We start from the raw sequence: 20,284 nt of genomic DNA, 5'->3' as shown, positions 1-20,284 counted from the left end.
AAAGATTTTTATTTGGCTTCAGTCACAAAAAATGCAGAACAGTTGCAACAACTGTTTAAAAAGTGTTTTGAAAATAGCAATTTATTTGTAGTGACATATATAGATGTAACTGACAAATCCATTAATGAACAACACAAAGTGAATGAATATGTTTTCAGTTTCAATGATGGGGAAGTGGATACTTTTACATAACATCACAGTGTTTACATTGTGTCTTTCACTTACATAGTTCATAGACCTTCTAATTTCCTTAATCTTTTGATATTAAGTGTGTAGTATACATGTAAAGACAATGAGGGTTAATAGCAATAAAATTAATAAACATGATAAATACAAAAAAATAACAAAAAATTGAGGGATATAGTCAAAGAAATCCTATTTAACCAGGCTAGAATTTTATCATCTTCAGATTTTGGAAGTTCAGAAGTTTGGTTCATTCACACTGCCCTTAAAAAGCACTGTCCTTAATGAACTAGGTTCTATCAACTATATTCAAAGACTGAATATACAAGGTAACAAGGCAGTAAGCTGGTATTTACTCATTTCTGGTTCACAGGAGATGCAGATCCCATTAGCAACTGAATAAAAATGGGCACTTCTCAATAAATGATGGGTTACTCCAGGGATAAATGAATGGATTCAAGTGCATTTAAAGCTATGCACTCCTCACTGGTGTATCAGTTTACTAATAATACATGAGGAGGTGGTGATTAACAATATGATGAACTTGTGAGGGACCGATTTATCAGAGTGCATGTGTTCCAACTTGACAATGGCCTAACTGCATCCATATAAATGTAAAATTGGAAGTTCATCTTTGTTTCAGCCCTAAAAAGAGAGGAAAATAGCATAGGTTACTTAACTGAGCAGTTTTTGTTATTGTTTAACAATAGTTTTTAAATATTCACTAATTTAGAATTTGGTTATGAGATGGAAGACCGAACGAACCGTGGAAGCTGCAGCAGAGGCTTTGCTGCTATAGTTGAAAAGGTTTTTGTAGCGTCCCTTCTCCTCTTTCTGTTTTTCCCGAATGCGATCCTCCATTGCCCTCAACTCCTTTGCAACTGAGCTTTCAAGTGATGGGTCTAATTTAATCACTTTGTCAAAGTCATCTCTTGCCTCTGCTTCATTCCATACTGCTGCATGAGCTTTTCCTCGTTTGAAATATGCCTTCACATTGTCTACGAGAAAGATAAGAATGAGTATGGGCATCAGTAATACAATTATTAAATGTTACTCATGGTAGGAGAATGCTCATGCTAAGTCTTGTTTCAAAGACAGTTTAGTATTTTTAGTTAACCATAGCTTGTTTGTAAGGCACGTGATACTAGTGCAGCTTTTATTAACCTAAAAATCCTGTAGAAGTTAAAATAAGCTTCTTTGAGATGCCTAGCTGGAACGGTCATGGCCTATAGGTTAGCGTAGTCTTGCGTAGCCAGACCTTCAGACTGATGGATCCATGGCAGCTTTCATTGGCCAAGGCCCACCCATGAGGCCGCTTGACCGACATGTCAAACAACCAATCACAGTTCGTTACGTTCAGCGTCACGTTTCAGCCATTGAAATGTCGCCACAATAACAGACCTGTGTGTAAAATTCTTGGACATATTTTAAAGATTCTATGCCGCAAACTTTAAATATTTTACATACTTTTGAGAAACGAGCGTTTAGTTGATCCTGATAAGTGTTCGTCGTTGCAGTTGTAAACACGACGGCTTTCTTCTTTCGTGAGGGGGTTTGGCGTCACGCCATCTTTGTTTCCAGGTGGAACGTTAAAGAACGCAACACACATTTCTCCCGGAAATCCTGTATAATTCAACTAATCTGATGCCGACTTTAAAACTCCTGAAGTGTTTCCAATTTTGTGTGACGTATGCATCAGACGTTCAGCCAGCGGTCTGTGGGCGGGAGGCCTGAGGCTGAGACTATGGTTAGAGAGTCGGACTTGTAACCCAAAGGTCGCAGAATTGAGTCCCGGTACCAGCAGGGATTGTAGGTGTGTGGAGTGAATGCTCTGTGTGTGTGTTCACTTAGATGGGTTTAATCAAAGTCCTTTTAAGACAAGTCATGTCACTCGGCGGCCATCTTTGGAACTTTGGTTTAATGCAGACCACAAATTCTAAGTATGGGACACCATACTTGGCTACACTTTCTTCAATAAACAAAGTGGGTTGTTAAAAAAAAATTAGGCTTAGGAGTAGTTTTGATATTTACCATCGTACTTGTTGATGATAGAAGAGCAGTGCTCCAAAACTTCATAGTACTGGCCCAAAAGTTGCTTGCACTGGCAATAGTTGAGAAGGAGAGGAGTGATCATGAGATCTAGTTTGATCCACTGGTCATCACCCGGACGCTCCTATAAACAGAGAATATATGTTTAAAGTAAAACTTCCAACCTTGAGTATAATAATACACTGTTGGCTAGGGCTGCACAATGGTTAAACTGAAAAAAAAAAAAAAAAACTTTTTTATATATATATATATATATATATATATATATATATATATATATATATTATTATTATTTTTTATTTTTTTTGCTGAATTATTCACCACGACATGAATAATAGTGAGCACAAATAAAGAAAATGTCAGCTCATATGCAGGGTTTATTTTTACCCCATCTAATTTCCTGCTTTATATACATTAACGCTCTAAATGATGAAAACTTGAAATCATAAAAAGCGAAATATTAATTCTAAATTATTTTAATATTTTGTTATTAAACAACCTTTAACTGTAACACAGAGGTTGTCTAAATGCATTTATTCAGTTACCACAATTACAAACAACATATGCAAGATTCATATTTGGATTTATTTTCCAATGAGAAAGTTTTTTTTTTTCCAAAAATTTAGTCACAGCAAACAGCTCAGGTGGCCTTGTAGAGGAAAGCAGACTGGCTTTATAACACTTTCATCTGAGCAGAATATCTCAGTGGAGATTTCTTAACTCCAATGTATATGTTTGTCTGAGTTTTCAGATCATTAGTGCTTTTTTGCAGGCCAGAGTGCAAGTGCGCATGGTTGCCACTTTGGGAGATCAAGAAAAACACTGAGAGGAAAATGTATCTGTTTAAGAGAAAAGCTCTGATTGGGGGATCTGAACTCTTGACATCTGGCAACCCAAGAATGAACTTTGCAATGTAATTTGCAATTTGTAAATGGACTTTAAAAAGGACTCTTTTTGGTTTCTTTTTAGTGATAGTTTCTCATATTACAATCACACTTTACATTTGTCTTTTTAGGAAACCAAACAATGTGAAAATAATATTTTTTGATATTAGAGATAATAATAATGATAATAGTATAACATTGTTAAGACAGAAGACAGACAAGTTTCTGTGACAGCGGGTATAGAAATACTTCATTACAAATCCAGTGAACTGCTGTAAACAGCTGTCAACAAAACATTTATGCAACTGTAAAAATAAAGTGAACTTGGTGCACATTGCATTCCCAAACTCTCAGCATATGCAGAGATGGACTTTCTTGCATTTTATGAGAATCGAGCCACTCTGAGACGCTGAAAACACAGGAGGATCATGCACATTAACGCAATGCTGTGCTTCACTTTGAAGGAGACATATTAAGCCCCTTTTTACAATGTGTAATATAAGTCTCTGGTGTCCCCAGAATGTGTCTGTGAAGCTTGTTTTCTCAGACGCTTACAGAAAAAGGCTTCCCAAAACAAAGTTACTGGGTTAATCTTTTTCACATTTCCTTGGTTGGTAGATCACAACCTGGGACCTGATTATAGCACTTGATATGTCACCTTTAAAACACAGAGTGTGTCAGAGACTGCAAGTGTAGAAATAATTTTGGTTCATTTTGAAACTGTGGCGAGACAGATTCACAGTCTAGGTCAGGGGTCTCCAAAATCTGTCCTGGAGGACCGGTGTCATGCAGAGTTTAGCTTCAACTTGCCTCAACACACCTGCCTGATAGTTTCTAGCATGCCTTGTAAAGACCTTGATTAGCTGGTTCAGGTGTGTTTGATTAGGGTAGCTAAACTCTGCAGGACACCGGCCCTCCAGGACCGAGACTGAAGACCCCTGGTCTAGGTTATTAATGAGGACCACTCATTGCTCAGCAGCTATTAAGGCTGACCTTCATCTGTAAGTTCTTCAGACAAGCTATGGCACTGTAGTACTTCTCAGCAGCTGCTGTAATATCGCCACTCTTGAAGAGCGCATTTCCCTCCTCATGGATCTGAGGTATGGCCTGCATTTTCTCCTCATCTGTCATTGCCCAAATTTCCAGTTGGAAGGATCCAGGAGGCAAGATTGGGAAGATGAGAATCAGAATCATGAATCAGCAAGTGGGAATTACCAACAACTATTTTGCAATTTAGGTATATATTTGTTAAATTAGTAGAAATGCATATTATATTTAGTTCAGTTGGGGGAATAGTTTCTCTAAGATGATATATATGAATTTCTTTCAGCTGTTGAACACAAGATATCTTGAATAATGTTAGTAACCAAACAGATGACGGTGACCACTGACTTCCATAGCATGGATGGCTACCATCAACTGTAACCAACATTCTTCAAAATACCTTGAGCAGAAAACTGAAACTCATACAGGTTTGGAACAAGAAGAGGGTGAGTAAATGATAATAGAATTTTCATTTTTGGGTGAACTGTCCCTTTAACACCTTAAAATGCATATGGAGCGGACAAGAATTTTAGTTATGTGGTTGTTCATGTGGTTGTCTGAGTCTCTGTCCACTCTCATGTAAAACTGCACCTCTAAAAATGAGATCATGCTACTGTTTCTCACCTCTAGCATTTCCAGAGTAAAAACTAGAGGCTGAGGATTAGCCTGCAACTTATCCAGATCGGAGTGACCCATAGAATGATGTGAGTGAACCTGAGCTATTCCACAGCAGTGTCTCTGTCCTTCCAGTGGGTCTTTTCCATGGCTGATGTTGCGTAGTGACAGAGAAACCAGAGGGTAGAGAGCTGTGTGCTAGGAGTATTAAAAACAAAAAAAAAATCAGTACTGAGAATCAGTACGAATCTAAAAAATACATAATTATTTGTATTTGTTTACATATGTAATATTACAAATATGTAGATAGGTACACATTAGGAGGCAGAGAAGAATGAACTGACAGACAGGTCACCGACCTTGACATCACAGGTGAAATCAGCAATTTCACCCTCTCTCATAGTGGTAACCACTTGCTCCCAAACAGGAAGCTTGAACTTCTTCCCCAGTATGAGCTCCATAGGTTTACTGCGGCCTCCCATCGTCCTGGAGTCGTCCAACACAGTGCCATCACAAAGGCTAGTGCGGTAATGAAACTTCACCTTTCAAGAGAGAAAAATACAAAATCATTCATTTGACTATTTATTATAAAGCATTCGATTTATACATGATATTTGTTGCATTGACATTTTAATTAAAATTCTCTACATTTTGAGCCCAACAGGCTCTCAGCGCAAGAACAGTTTGTTTACATTTAGTATTGCCCATCTATGCTATGATTCACATTTTGTCTTAAGGTTAAATAAATAAATAAGTTTTTTCTACTATTATACTGTATATGTTCCCTTGCCTTCGCCTCAAGCACCACGAGGCAGAGAGAACAGATATATTATTTCATGTCAGGGTCCACAGGGTTAATATTATATTATTGATGTTGCTTATGTAGCCAGCGCCTTTATGATGAAGCTGTTATGGGGCACGTAGCTTTCAGCTGTCACTTTTTTCTCCCCTCTCAGTGGCAGAAATGCAAACAGACAGACATCCTGTTTGTGAGGCGGCCTTCATAGACTACACAGCATCAGGTATCCATCCCGATGCTTAGCTAACGGCTAAATCTGAATCCCTGGCGCCTCCCTTATAAAAATAAGACACACACCAGTTGAAATGATTCTGTTTGCATTGCGATATATGCATAACGCATTACACTGTACGACTTTTGGCCTATTTTCCGTCGAAATTAAGCCCATATTATGCGTCAAAACTGGCGAATACAGCTAGCTCCCTATCTTCAGAGTACGACACTTTAAATAACAACACAATTGTTGGTCGTCTCGACATTTCATTACTGTAAAATGTGCCCTGTAGGTTATACTACCTTTGTTCCATCGGGAAACGTTGAAAGTTCTCCTTTCCCGGGAGAGATGACTTTTTTCTGAATGCCATCAGCTCTGAGCTTTATGTCAGTTTCCTCCATTCTTCTGGAAGATGTAGAAGAGCGTCACTCCGTTGAGTCCAGATGGCGCTGCAGCGCGGAACATCACTAGCCTACTCTTGCTTCTTCTTGATTTTCTTTGGATGGGTGGCTTACAACTTTAAGGTGCATTACCGCCACCTGCTGGTGTGGGTTAAGATTGTGCGACCATATTAGTGTTATCTCCTAAAATACTCATGTCTTTTTCAGATATTGCATTAAAAATTAAACCATTTATCATGCGATTTGTTTCTTAATTTATATTTTTCTTTGTTATTCTACCTTTACCAACATTTCTTTGATTGTTATTACTTTGCACAATTATCTGCCAACGTGTTTCTCTTTACACCTATTAGCTGGTACCCAACAGTGAGGTACCTTTAAACCCATCATCTGAATCTTGTACATTGTCTGAGGGATCTCTATCAGCACACCAGCTTTGCTTTTCATAAGACCTGTTTCTAATATCCTTAAAGATGAACTTGAGTCAGAACATAAGTGTCCTCAAAGGTTTATTTTCCTTAACCCACTGTAATGCTGTTTTGCGTTTGTGTTTTCTCTATAGTATATACTGATAGATTGTCTAAAAATCTTTTATTAATTCTGACATTAAAATCTGGTACCTTGAATACCACACCTACTTTGTTTTCTGTATTTCAAAGCACCTGAATATACATTAAAATAAATAACAATTGTTTTGAATATCCTAATTTGAGCATATTCCTTGTTTTTCTTGTCTAACAGTGTCCCGTTTACAGTGGGTTGTGGTTTATAAGTGGAATCAGTGACCGTGGTACTGTTGGATTTTATTTCCATTTCTTTTGTCACTAGGTATTTTCCCACATCAGTACTTCACATCAAATCGGTTATAAAAAGATTTAAGATTGTGTGTTTTGTGATTTTTATAAGGAGAGTATTGACTGTTTTTGTACTTAATTGTTCTGGTCTGATTTTCAACTTCCACTGAGAACACTGGCAATCAGGAATCATTTTGCAAGTCAATTGCAGTGTTCGAAATCCCATATACTACTCTTACCATTTCTCCTCTATCCAGTATGTATACTGCATAGTATGCAAAATTTCTGCATGCATGGAATAACCGGATGACCTATTATAATTGCCAGAATCTGCTAAATATAACTCAGGTAAGTACTCAGGTACTGAAACCAGTACAGAAACTGAATGGCATACTACCATACAACTCCTACGGTATTGCAGTATGCAATGTGTATACTGTGAACCTACTACATTTGCTGAAATCTGATGTATGTATCTGAGGATGCTGCATGGGATACTATTTCCCACAATGCAACGTGCTCCATGTGACGTTTCATCTTCACACGTGGGAGTGAACTGGATGCAGGAAATAGTAATTATAAATGTAACACTTTTATATGTACATATATACATGTTACTGTAACAGTCAATGTCTATTACAGTATACAGCATAAATAGAAGGAGCAGATACATTGAAATTCAACAATAAGCTTTGAGAAAGTTAGCTTTTATTACACTACTGTAAAAGAGATCTTTTGGAAAATGAAAGAGATATACCCTAATTCTAAACTCAGTTGTGTATTTCAGATACTGTCATGTCCTACAATCTGAGAAACTGACACTCAGCTACACCAAAATATGCACATAATGGTTTCAGTGTTGGTTTACTTCATGTATTTATTGATGTTCAGTGTAAATTGTCATTAATTAATGTATTCAGCTAATAACTGTTGTTAGAGCACTGTCATTTTTTTATGTAATACCCCAACAGAGGCAACAAGATATAATAAGACCATACAAGATAAAAGATTATAAGACCAGGCAAAAAAACAAAAACAAACAAAAAAACCCCCACAATATTAATCAATAATATACAAATACAGTATTATTAAAACTAATATGAATAATATAAATAAACTAATATATAAATATGAATGAAAACAAACATGTAATTAAAAAGGTTATTTATAACATCATTAAGGTCCTATACGTTTACATATATATTTTTCACTGAGTTTGCAATAATGGAAATGGAGCTCTGGGTCATGATGAGCTGTCAGTACATGACAACACGTGGGCTGGCTGTGACAGGAAGCATGGCCACTATTTGCCAAATTTCACCATATCTGTGCCCTGAAATAAAGGTAAAAATCAGGGTTATTGTTTAAAGTAATTTTTTGATTTGGAAACTGGAGTGTCTTCCTACTGTTACAACTTATCATCTAAATATGTACAAGGAATGGCTACATAATCCACAAAAGGCTTTCAGAATCTTTATAATTTATAATAATCTCTTTTTTAAACGTTGAAAAATTTTAGTTCAGTACCTTAAACCATTTATGGTACAGAATCTTGCCCAAATCGAGGCGCTCCGTTGGCTCACGCTGCAGGCAAGAGCAGATCAATTGGCAGCACTCTGCAGAAAGATAAGAAAGACAACTGATTATTACTTTTATCTTCATACCTCTTTTATTCTAAACTGTACAACTAGACAGGACAGAAGGTTAGAATTTTTCTTTTGCCTGTCATGTTTTGTTCTTCTCTTTTGTATGATTTATAATTACAATCAGCTTTCTTTGCTGTCATGAAGATCTTACCTAGTGATAAGCCAGCTATAAACCAATGGTTCAGATTGATCATAATCAGGTCGACGCTGTCTGGAAATGTCCCGCATACCAGCGAGAACAAGAGCACTCCCAATGAATATACCGTCGCTGGCTCCCCGTGGTACTTGCCCTCTGATATGAATTCGGGTGGACAGTACATTCGTGTGCCTGTCAGAAAAAGAGATTTTGTGTTATGTGCATTGCATTACCACAGCATTTTGTCTAGGTGCCCATTAGCATGATACTTGAGTGATTTCTATTCTTTGGCTTCAACACATACCCATGAATGTAGTATAGGGTGCACTTCGAAGGAGTTCGCCGCACCCAAAGTCAATTAGTTTGACTTCTAGGGTGTCCTTGTTGATCAAAAGGTTTTCCTTTTTGATGTCCCGGTGCAGCACTCCACGTTGGCAGCTCATGTAAGCGGCTTGTGTTGCCTGCCGCATGACAACCCGAGCCAACTCCTCGTTGATTCTGCCTCCATGGCGCTGCACAAAATCAAACAAGTCCTCGCAAGGAATAGGCCGCTCCAGAATCATGATGCAGTATTCACCCACATCCTTCCAGTCCAGCAGCTGGATTATCTGGGGAACTCTGGGGCCTTCATTTACGAGGATTAAAAGAGCAACCTCCAGTGGAAGAGGTTCAGGCTGAAAGAAAAATAAGTTTTAGGATGGTTAGACGGAGGTGGATTCCCAAATACTGAAAACAGTGACTCAAGGGAAAAAATATAGAAAGCACAGTCTACTTACAAAGTTGATGTATTGCATATCCTCTGTTTTCTTGACAAATTTCACTGCCACCTGATCAACAAAAGAAAGAAGAAGAATTTGTATGATGAATATTTATAATTAACACGTGTAGAGGTCATATCATTGCAATCATTATTCCTGAACAGATATGTAAAATTTTGTGAATATAAATTCCAAGCAAAAATATAAAAACATAAGATACACTAGAAGGACTTGCACCAAATGCAAAATGATGAAGATAAGAAATTACTGCCTAAGTAAAAAAGAAAGAAATAAAACATGATACCTCAAGGCCATCCTTCATACGCCTCCCTTCATAGACGGCTCCAAATCCTCCTTGACCCAGCATATTGCCGACTTCATAGCAGGAAAAGATGTCTATAAAAGATAAATAAGAGTATTTGACATTAAAAATCAAACAGTGACATCCTACAGAGATTATATTTATTGAACATAAAGCTATGCTAAAAACTATTTTCTTTCATCTTATATAATTTACACATGCAGTTTTATGAGCTCAAATTAATTAAAATTCATTTGGATATTTTAGTAAAACAACATGATCAAAATATTAGTTTTTTTTTCATAAGAACTTCAAATTCTTATTCATCAATTACCACATAAAAATCAATATTAAGTATACATTTCCAAAGTGCAAATGAAAGACTGATTTATACCTGAGCAAGGATCAAATAAAGACTTGGTGTGGCCTGGAGTTTGTAGGATGTCTGTACTCCAGTCAAACACAGCACGTACTGGACCATGGAAAGCATCAAAACTCCAGTCGGGCTCGACATGGACCAGAGCTTGTTGGGCATCAACACTCCAGCTGGACTCGACCTGGACTGGAGCTTGTTGGGCATCAACACTCCAGTAAGACTCGGTGTGGACTGGTAATTGGTGTGCATCAATATTCCAGTAAGACTCAGAGCAGACTGGAGCTTGGAGGGCATCAAAACTCCAGTTGGAGTCAGAGCGGACTGGAGCTTGGATGGCATCAAGACTCCAGTAAGACTTGGCGTGGACTGGAGCTTGGAGTGCATCAACACTCCAGTTGGACTCCACCTGGACTGGAGCTTGTCTGGCATCAACACTCCAGTCAGACTTGGCGTAGACTGGTGCTTGGTGTGCTTCAATATTCCAGTTGGACTTAGAGCGGACTGGAGCTTGGAGGGCATCAAGACCCCAGTAAGACTCGGGGCAGACTGGTGCTTGGTGTGCATCAATATTCCTGTCGGACTCAGAGCGGACTGGAGCTTGTTGGGCATCAAAACTCCAGTTGGACTCAGAGCGGGCTGGAGCTTGGAGGGCATCCACACTCCAGTCAGACTCGATGTGGACTGGAGCTTGGAGGGCATCAAAACTCCAGTTGGACTCAGAGCGGGCTGGAGCTTGGAGTGCATCCACACCCCAGTCGGACTCGACGTGGACTGGAGCTTGTTGGGCATCAAAACTCCAGTTGGACTCAGAACGGGCTGGAGCTTGGAGGGCATCAAAACTCCAGTCAGACTCAGAGAGGACTGGAGCTTGTTGGGCGTCAACACTCCAGTCAGATTCAGAGTGGACTGGAGCATGCTGGGCATCAAAACTCCAGTCGGATTCAGAGCGGACTGGAGCTTGAAGGGCATCAACACTCCAGTCAGATTCAGAGTGGACTGGAGCTTGAAGGGCATCAACACTCCAGTCGGATTCAGAGCGGACTGGAGCTTGAAGGGCATCAACACTCCATCAGATTCAACGTGGACTGGAGCTTGAAGGGCATCAACACTCCAGTCGGATTCAGAGCGGACTGGAGCTTGAAGGGCATCAACACTCCAGTCAGATTCAACGTGGACTGGAGCTTGGAGGGCATCAAAACTCCAGTCAGATTCAACGTGGACTGGAGCTTGAAGGGCGTCAACACTCCAGTCTGATTCAACGTGGACTGGAGCTTGAAGGGCATCAACACTCCAGTCAGATTCAACGTGGACTGGAGCTTGGAGGGGCATCAAAACTCCAGTCAGACTCAGACCGGACTGGAGCTTGTAGGGCATCAACACTCCAGTCGGGATTGAGAGCGGACTGGAGCTTGGAGGGCATCAACACTCCAGTCAGATTCAGAGCAGACTGGAGCGGAGGGCATCAACACTCCAGTCGGATTCAGAGTGGACTGGAGCTTGGAGGGCATCAAAACTCCAGTCAGACTCAGACCGGACTGGAGCTTGGAGGGCATCAACACTCCAGTCGGACTCAGAGCGGACTGGAGCTTGTTGGGCATCAAAACTCCAGTTGGACTCAGAGCAGGCTGGAGCTTGGAGTGCATCCACACCCCAGTCGGACTCGACGTGGACTGGAGCTTGTTGGGCATCAAAACTCCAGTTGGACTCAGAACGGGCTGGAGCTTGGAGGGCATCAAAACTCCAGTCAGACTCAGAGAGGACTGGAGCTTGTTGGGCGTCAACACTCCAGTCAGATTCAGAGTGGACTGGAGCATGCTGGGCATCAAAACTCCAGGTCGGATTCAGAGCGGACTGGAGCTTGAAGGGCATCAACACTCCAGTCGGATTCAGAGCGGACTGGAGCTTGAAGGGCAATCAAAACTCCAGTCGGATTCAGAGCGGACTGGAGCTTGAAGGGCATCAACACTCCAGTCAGATTCAACGTGGACTGGAGCTTGGAGGGCATCAAAACTCCAGTCAGATTCAGAGCGGACTGGAGCTTGAAGGGCATCAACACTCCAGTCAGATTCAACGTGGACTGGAGCTTGAAGGGCATCAACACTCCAGTCAGATTCAACGTGGACTGGAGCTTGGAGGGCATCAAAACTCCAGTCAGATTCAACGTGGACTGGAGCTTGAAGGGCATCAAAACTCCAGTCAGATTCAACGTGGACTGGAGCTTGAAGGGCATCAAAACTCCAGTCAGACTCAGACCGGACTGGAGCTTGGAGGGCATCAACACTCCAGTCGGATTGAGAGCGGACTGGAGCTTGGAGGGCATCAACACTCCAGTCAGATTCAGAGCAGACTGGAGCTTGGAGGGCATCAACACTCCAGTCGGATTCAGAGTGGACTGGAGCTTGGAGGGCATCAAAACTCCAGTCAGACTCAGACCGGACTGGAGCTTGGAGGGCATCAACACTCCAGTCGGATTCAGAGTGGACTGGAGCTTGGAGGGCATCAAAACTCCAGTCAGACTCAGACCGGACTGGAGCTTGGAGGGCATCAACACTCCAGTCGGATTCAGAGTGGACTGGAGCTTGGAGGGCATCAAAACTCCAGTCAGACTCAGAGCGGACTGGAGCTTGGAGGGCATCAAAACTCCAGTCGGATTCAGAGCGGACTGGAGCTTGTTGGGCATCAACACTCCAGTTGGACTCAGAGCGGACTGGAGCTTGAAGGGCATCAACACTCCAGTCGGATTCAGAGCGGACTGGAGCTTGATGGGCATCAAAACTCCAGTCGGATTCAGAGCGGACTGGAGCTTGAAGGGCATCAACACTCCAGTCAGATTCAACGTGGACTGGAGCTTGAAGGGCATCAACGCTCCAGTCGGATTCAGAGCGGACTGGAGCTTGAAGGGCATCAACACTCCAGTCGGATTCAACGTGGACTGGAGCTTGGAGGGCATCAAAACTCCAGTCGGATTCAGAGTGGACTGGAGCTTGGAGGGCATCAAAACTCCAGTCAGACTCAGACCGGACTGGAGCTTGGAGGTCATCAACACTCCAGTCGGATTCAGAGTGGACTGGAGCTTGGAGGGCATCAAAACTCCAGTCAGACTCAGACCGGACTGGAGCTTGGAGGGCATCAACACTCCAGTCGGATTCAGAGTGGACTGGAGCTTGGAGGGCATCAAAACTCCAGTCAGACTCAGAGCGGACTGGAGCTTGGAGGGCATCAAAACTCCAGTCGGATTCAGAGCGGACTGGAGCTTGTTGGGCATCAACACTCCAGTCAGATTCAACGTGGACTGGAGCTTGGAGGGCTTCATCACTCTGGTTGTTGACGGTGTGGGCTGGAGCTTGGAGGGGGACGACTTTCTGGTTGGCCACAGTGTAGGATGGAGTTTGGAGGACTTTTTTACTAGGTCTCATACAACCAAAAAGTACCTTCCAAATCAACTTTTTCTTTTCACATTTCTCCTTCTTTCTTCCTCCTTTCGCCCCATCCACGTCAGAGGCAGGCTCAGTGCAGGCCGCATCTTGGAGGAGGCCTTGGACACTGGAAATCTGGTCTAAAGAGGAATGACATCAACCATTATTATGAACATAAGTTAAATATGACATCCTCTTACTACCGCCTACTCATATTACTGCAAGTACACTAGCTATAAATTATGAAGTAATTATTTTCTGATGTTTGGCAGGGCTCTACAGTGCAAGCATTTCACTCTCATGTTCAAGTGAAAAATTACTTTAGCATGGAAGTGCCAAAAGTCTCACAAATAAAATATTAACACTTTATAACAACTTTCATATAACATTATAACATCTTTAAAATACATTTAAATAATTAGTGTTCAAATAGTTCATGCCTTTCAAGTTTGATCATATTTTCGTATTCATATCTGAATGTTCATAGACTACTGGTCTGTAAATGTTTTTTAATGAAAATTGTGCTTCCTGATCATAGACTAATTCATCAAGGCTGAAAATGTCTCTGAAAATGTGACAGCATCTATTTCCATGTCCATGTATCAAATAAATAACACAGTTTAGTTTTTCAATGCTTGAGCAAAAGTATTTTGTATGATGTAATATGGCCCTAATTTTTTTTGCTGTGCCCTATTTTTTTAATTTAATTTTATCTTATTATTTTTTTTTACAAGTGCTCATAAACTAAAAAGTATGTATATAGTCCTGGATAAACTTAAACAAATAAACAAATTTCATATTCTCATAAAATGGTCATGTAACTTACTATCAGTGTTTCTCCTAGACTGTAGCACAGCTGCATCAGCTCCCTGATCCTTTTTCTCACCCTCAGATAAGCTTGTCTTCTGGGTGTATTTTTCACTAGCTCTCCTATTACCAAATAGTGCCTTCCAAACCCTCTTTATCTTTTTACATTTCTTCTTCATTTTTCCTCCTTTCACCTCATCCACTTCAGAAACCGGTTGGTTTTGAGGTGGAGCAGTAGTGAATGGGTTTCCACTGCATCGCTGGAATAATGTGGTGCTGTACATTGTTGGAATTCGTACACTTGTCCACAATTCTCAGCTTTTTTGCAGTGTGATTTTTGATTTTTCTGTCTCATTTTCACTGCTGTTCTCTAAACTGCAGATGAGCAAAGTGGAGAGACCCAAGTTGCAGCTGACCAAAAAGCAATTTGTAAGAAGTTAAGTTAAGAATTAATGCATGCGTTGAAGATAACTAAAATCGCAAATGAAGTAAAAATAAGAAAGAAAGAGTTGCAGGTTATTTTCTCCTTACTGTCATTGTGACGTCATTTTTAGAACATATCAATGCTGCCTGATTGGCGACGCTCGTGGTGTACAAACGTTCATTGGCTAATTTATCTCTGTGGGCGGAGCCACCACTTAAGCGCGGGATAGTAGGCATATGTGCATATTCCCATTCCATTTTTGATTAATAAAAGCGTTGCCACTCATCTGTGTAAGTAAGAGTGGTGCAATATTTGTGTTGATAATCTTTTGCGCAGAAATGTAAGTATAATTAAATGTAATTGGAAAATGAATTAAAATGCCCGTTTGGTAGCATTCATGTAATTTAAAATACATCTATTCATTCTTTTATACACGATTGAGCAGTTTATAATGTCTGTGGGTTAAACTAAAACAATATAACTGAGCATTCAGTGATCAAAGTGATCGCGTGCATATTGCTTAAAAAACACAAGACCTTGATTATGAAATACATGAAATATAATAGGCCTACTGAATAATGACTAATTAATGTCTTTATCGTTTTAAAAGTGTTACAGTCGTGTTTCGGGCAGACCTTGACACTCACAATACAGTTGGCACAAATTAAACGTAAAAGCAGTTTTTGTGTCTTAATCAGTTTTTTCGACATATATTCTGGCCCTGATAATAATAACATACTTACTGCATGCTCCATTTATGCAGATCAGTTTTTGTAAATGAATGACTTGCTCTACCTTTTGCCTTGGTCTTCGTCAACACCTGCTTGCACCACCTGCTGGTCAGTTTATGCGTTTCCTTGTGAAAAAGAGGTGCACTTAAGTATACTTTTTTAAAGTGTACTTATTGCACAAATAATGTACTTTAAAAGAACACACATAAGTGTGAATTAAATGTAATGTTGTCGCCGCTAAAGTGCATTTTATATGTAGTTCTTTTTAAAATGAACTTTGAGCTTCAAAAACGCTCTTCAGAAATCTACGGGTGATGTCACACTCTATGTAATGGGACTTGAGTCAAAATAAAAAAAGAAATTACACTTCCAATACAATTTCCCGAATGATGGTTTTGGTCATTTAAGTTAGTTGTTATAATGCTGATATATGTTCAAATGTTCGTTTTTGTGATAAGTTTGATTTTAGGTAGTAATGCTATAAAAACGGGGCGTGTCGTTATGATTGATAGAGTCTCAGACTCTGGCTCCAAATTGCATAATTTATTCAAGGTGGCAGCAGCCATACTGAGATGCTTTGGCTTTACTTTTCTATCGTGGAAGGAGGTGGTGATGCGTCGTCCATCTTTTTTAACAGTCTCCCAAAGAGTGTTGCACTGGAGTCCAGTGATTGATGAATATTCTCATTAACAGGAATAAAGTTCCCAAAGTCCCCTGGATGTTGTGGATGGTTCACACTGAGAAGATTGCAATGCCCACCTGTAGATCCACAGCCTTTGCTTAAGTCTCCGTACTCATGAATGTACATAGCTCCGGGCTGCACAGGGAGACCATTCAATCTTAAAGTCACACTCAGCTTTTTCTTTGGGCCAGACTGGTTGAAAAAAAAAAAAACATCACCGTACACACGGGGCATTCCAAGTGATAGTCAAGTGTTAGGGCGCATTCTAAGGTAATCACTGATCACTGGTGGGGAAACTGGATTTGAAACATATGCCAAACCTGAGCGTGACCCACAAGTGCACATGGCAACTGAGCAAGAATTGCTAGATGTGGTAAAATATATAGGATTTCATTTCTTCTTTTCCCTGTGGCAAAACAAAACACCTTAATCAGAAAATCATAACGTCAAGACAAATATCACTTTTAAAGTCAATATGCATTCAACATCATCACCCCATTGTATTAAACTAAAATGGACTATAGCCTCTGTGGGTTTATTGAGACATATATCCACAAAAGTGATTATAAAAACATAATACATATACGAAGCAATGCCATAAACCTTGATGTTGATAATCACACAAAAACAAAATCCATATAGTTAGCTTACATTTTATGATTATGTACAGTCGTGTTTTATATAAGCCTATATATATATTTATATATATAGCCTATCTGCCATGTTACGTCACCATTTAAAAGCACTTTTTAAATGACAAAAGTGTTATTCAGTCGGTGTTCCTTCACATGTGACACATTTAAGGTTGTTGTTTTAAACTTGCATAACTCAGGGGCATACTGTAAACATTTCATATTTAGTAAGTTATAGTGCTTGCACAAGTTCTACAGATCAAATTTCATGCCTGCCCACAATGAAATTACAGTGTAAACATATGAAGATAAAAAAATATATAAAGTATTTTTTTCCATCTTGTTTGTCCTCCATATATATTTTCGGAGCGAAAAGATAGCTACAAAAACAAACAAAAAAAGTATCATTTTAACTAACCCTCAATTAACCACAAGAATCCACAACCTAACTTTTTATAATGGATTAAATTTTATTTTTTTTATTTTTTTATGAAGAAGAACAAGCAAGTAATGAGGTATTTAAGATGCAGTCGTCAAGGTTTTTTGGTGTTCATTTAACTTGCTTAGGCATTTTTGTTAGCTTGGTGTGTCATTGTGATGTATGTGGTTAATTTACAGGTGCATCTCAATAAATTAGAATGTCATGGAAAAGTTAATTTATTTCAGTAATTCAACTCAAATTGTGAAACTTGTGTATTAAATAAATTCAGTGCACACAGACTGAAGTAGTTTAAGTCTTTGGTTCTTTTAATTGTGATGACTTTGGCAAACATTTAACAAAAACCCACCAATTCACAATCTCAACAACTTAGAATATGGTGACATGCCAATCAGCTAATCAACTCAAAATACCTGCAAAGGTTTCCTGAGCCTTCAAAATGGTCTCTCAGTTTGGTTCACTAGGCTACACAATCATGGGGAAGACTGCTGATCTGACAGTTGTCCACAAGACAATCATTGACACCCTTCACAAGGAGGGTAAGCCACAAACATTCATTGCCAAAGAAGCTGGCTGTTCACAGAGTGCTGTATCCAAGTATGTTTACAGAAAGTTGAGTGGAAGGAAAAAGTGTGGAAGAAAAAGATGCACAACCAACCGAGAGAACCGCAGCCTTATGAAGATTGTCAAGCAAAATCTATTCAAGAAATTCAGTGAACTTCACAAGGAATGGAATGAGGCTGTGGTCAAGGCATCAAGAGCCACCACACACAGACGTGTAAAGGAATTTGGCTACAGTTGTCGTATTCCTCTTGTTAAGCCACTCCTGAACCACAGACAACGTCAGAGGCGTCTTACCTGGGCTAAGGAGAAGTCAAGTCAAGTCAAGTCACCTTTATTTATATAGTGCTTTAAACAAAAAAGATTGCGTCAAAGCAACTGAACAACATTAATTAGGAAAACAGTGTGTCAGTAATGCAAAATGACAGTTAAAGGCAGTTCATCATTGAATTCAGTGATGTCACCATGCAGCTCAGTTCAGTTTAAATAGTATCTGTGCAATAATTTGCAATCAAGTCAACGATATCGCTGTGAATGAAGTGTCCCCAACTAAGCAAGCCAGAGGCGACAGCGGCAAGGAACCAAAACTCCATCGGTGACAGAACGGAGAAAAAAACCTTGGGAGAAACCAGGCTCAGTCGGGGGGCCAGTTCTCCTCTGACCAGACGAAACCAGCAGTTCAATTCCAGGCTGCAGCAAAGTCAGATTGTGCAGAAGAATCATCAGTTTCCTGTGGTCTTGTCCCAGTGGTCGTCTGAGACAAGGTCTTTACAGGGGATCTGTCTCTGGGGCTCTAATTGTCCTGGTCTCCGCTGTCTTTCAGGGCTGTAGAGGTCCTTTCTAGGTGCTGATCCACCATCTGGGCTGGATACGTACTGGATTTAGGTGACAGCAGTGACCCTCTGACTTGGATACAGACTGGATCTGGTGGCTATGGTGACCTCGGAGTAAGAGAGAAACAGACTTATATTAGCGTAGATGCCATTCTTCTAATGATGTAGCAAGTACATTGGGTGTTATGGGAAGTGTTCCCGGTTCCGGTTTACATAATTAATGCAGCCTAAAAATCCTTTAACGGATTTGGATACTGAATTCAGCTGTATATATATCCTGAACCAGTTGTAATCATAGTGCACATGCTTGAAAACTTGCAACCTATTGACCTAAGCTACGCATGGGGGAACCTCTTTTCACCATTATTGCTTAGGGGAAAGTCCCCGGACATTAGGCAGAGATATCCTGCATACAGCGCAGAGTGGTGGCTTGCGTAGCCTGTCGGTGCTAATACATCCTCAGTTATAGAGCACAACGCTTGTAATCCAGATTTGTCAATAACACAGATATTCAAATGAAGCACAAAAAAGTGCTGCTACAGAACAGGGCTCATTCTCAGCACGCGAAATGTTTTGTCAGCATGGCGGAAATGTGGGAAACTCCTGATTTGTAAATTGTTGTTTATGAACACATGTTGAAGGTGTCACTTATGTCAACCTGTGTCTAAAGTTAACTTCAATAATGAGTAGCCTATGTGTTCCCTAGAGCTGATTTTTCAGGGGATTTCATTCTTATCATTCTAAAATAGATTATTATCACTGATGGCAAAATAGGTTATTTGATTAAAGTAATTTATAAGTGGGCTGTACCCACCAAATTACATTTGCATCATAGCTAGGCTAATTGTATAACTAGGCCTAGAATAAAATATTAGGAAACATGATACAAATTTTTCTAGGAATTCATTACAGGAACGTTTTAATCGTTTAATTTGTTTAAACTGTCTTACTGACTGCCTTTCTGTTTTTTATTTTTATTATATTTTTGTTTTATTGTACTGCTCTATTTGTTATACAGGTGCTGGTCATATAAATAGAATATCATCAAAAAGTTGATTTATTTCACTAATTCCATTCAAAAAGTGAAACTTGTATATTATATTCATTCATTACACACACTGATATATTTCTTTTAATTTTGATGATTATAACTGACAACTAAGGAAAATCCCAAATTCAGTATCTCAGAAAATTAGAATATTACTTAAGACCAATACAAAGAAAGGATTTTTAGAAATCTTGGCCAACTGAAAAGTATGAACGTGAAAAGTATGAGCATGTACAGCACTCAATACTTAGTTGGGGCTCCTTTTGCCTGAATCACTGCAGCAATGCGGCGTGGCATGGAGTCGATCAGTCTGTGACACTGCTCAGGTGTTATGAGAGCCCAGGTTGCTCTGATAGTGGCCTTCAGCTCTTCTGCATTCTTGGGTCTGGCCATATTGCATCTTCCTCTTCACAATACCCCATAGATTTTCTATGGGGTTAAGGTCAGGCGAGTTGTTTGCTGGCCAATTAAGAACAAGGATACCATGGTCCTTAAACCAGGTACTGGTAGC

General features: G+C 39.9%; 3 protein-coding genes across 3 annotated transcripts; all 3 read right to left on the bottom strand.

Moving 5' to 3' along the window:
• Window positions 1–51: 51 nt before the first annotated feature.
• On the bottom strand, window positions 52–6,265 carry LOC109067451 (AH receptor-interacting protein-like). Its single transcript, XM_042758866.1, has 7 exons — window positions 6,091–6,265; window positions 5,135–5,317; window positions 4,785–4,973; window positions 4,110–4,286; window positions 2,215–2,356; window positions 949–1,181; window positions 52–828 (listed from the first exon to the last, which is right to left on the bottom strand). Exons 1-7 carry the CDS (start codon window positions 6,187–6,189, stop codon window positions 823–825), a joined length of 1,029 nt encoding a protein of 342 aa, XP_042614800.1. The 5' UTR covers window positions 6,190–6,265; the 3' UTR covers window positions 52–822.
• Window positions 6,266–8,148: 1,883 nt separating this feature from the next.
• Window positions 8,149–11,574, bottom strand: LOC109099369. Its single transcript, XM_042757964.1, has 8 exons — window positions 11,310–11,574; window positions 10,219–11,247; window positions 9,828–9,919; window positions 9,542–9,592; window positions 9,070–9,439; window positions 8,781–8,957; window positions 8,511–8,599; window positions 8,149–8,316 (listed from the first exon to the last, which is right to left on the bottom strand). Exons 1-8 carry the CDS (start codon window positions 11,572–11,574, stop codon window positions 8,287–8,289), a joined length of 2,103 nt encoding a protein of 700 aa, XP_042613898.1. The 3' UTR covers window positions 8,149–8,286.
• Window positions 11,575–12,086: 512 nt separating this feature from the next.
• On the bottom strand, window positions 12,087–14,932 carry LOC122145267. Its single transcript, XM_042757860.1, has 2 exons — window positions 14,443–14,932; window positions 12,087–13,756 (listed from the first exon to the last, which is right to left on the bottom strand). The coding sequence occupies exons 1-2, from the start codon at window positions 14,705–14,707 to the stop codon at window positions 12,087–12,089; spliced, it is 1,935 nt and encodes a 644-aa protein (XP_042613794.1). The 5' UTR covers window positions 14,708–14,932.
• Between the last annotated feature and the right edge of the window lie 5,352 nt (window positions 14,933–20,284).

Source organism: Cyprinus carpio, chromosome A1, assembly GCF_018340385.1.
Source record: "Cyprinus carpio isolate SPL01 chromosome A1, ASM1834038v1, whole genome shotgun sequence".
Taxonomy (NCBI): Eukaryota; Metazoa; Chordata; class Actinopteri; order Cypriniformes; family Cyprinidae; genus Cyprinus; species Cyprinus carpio.
Note: the sequence above shows the minus strand (reverse complement) of the source record. Positions and strands in the feature narration are given on the sequence as shown.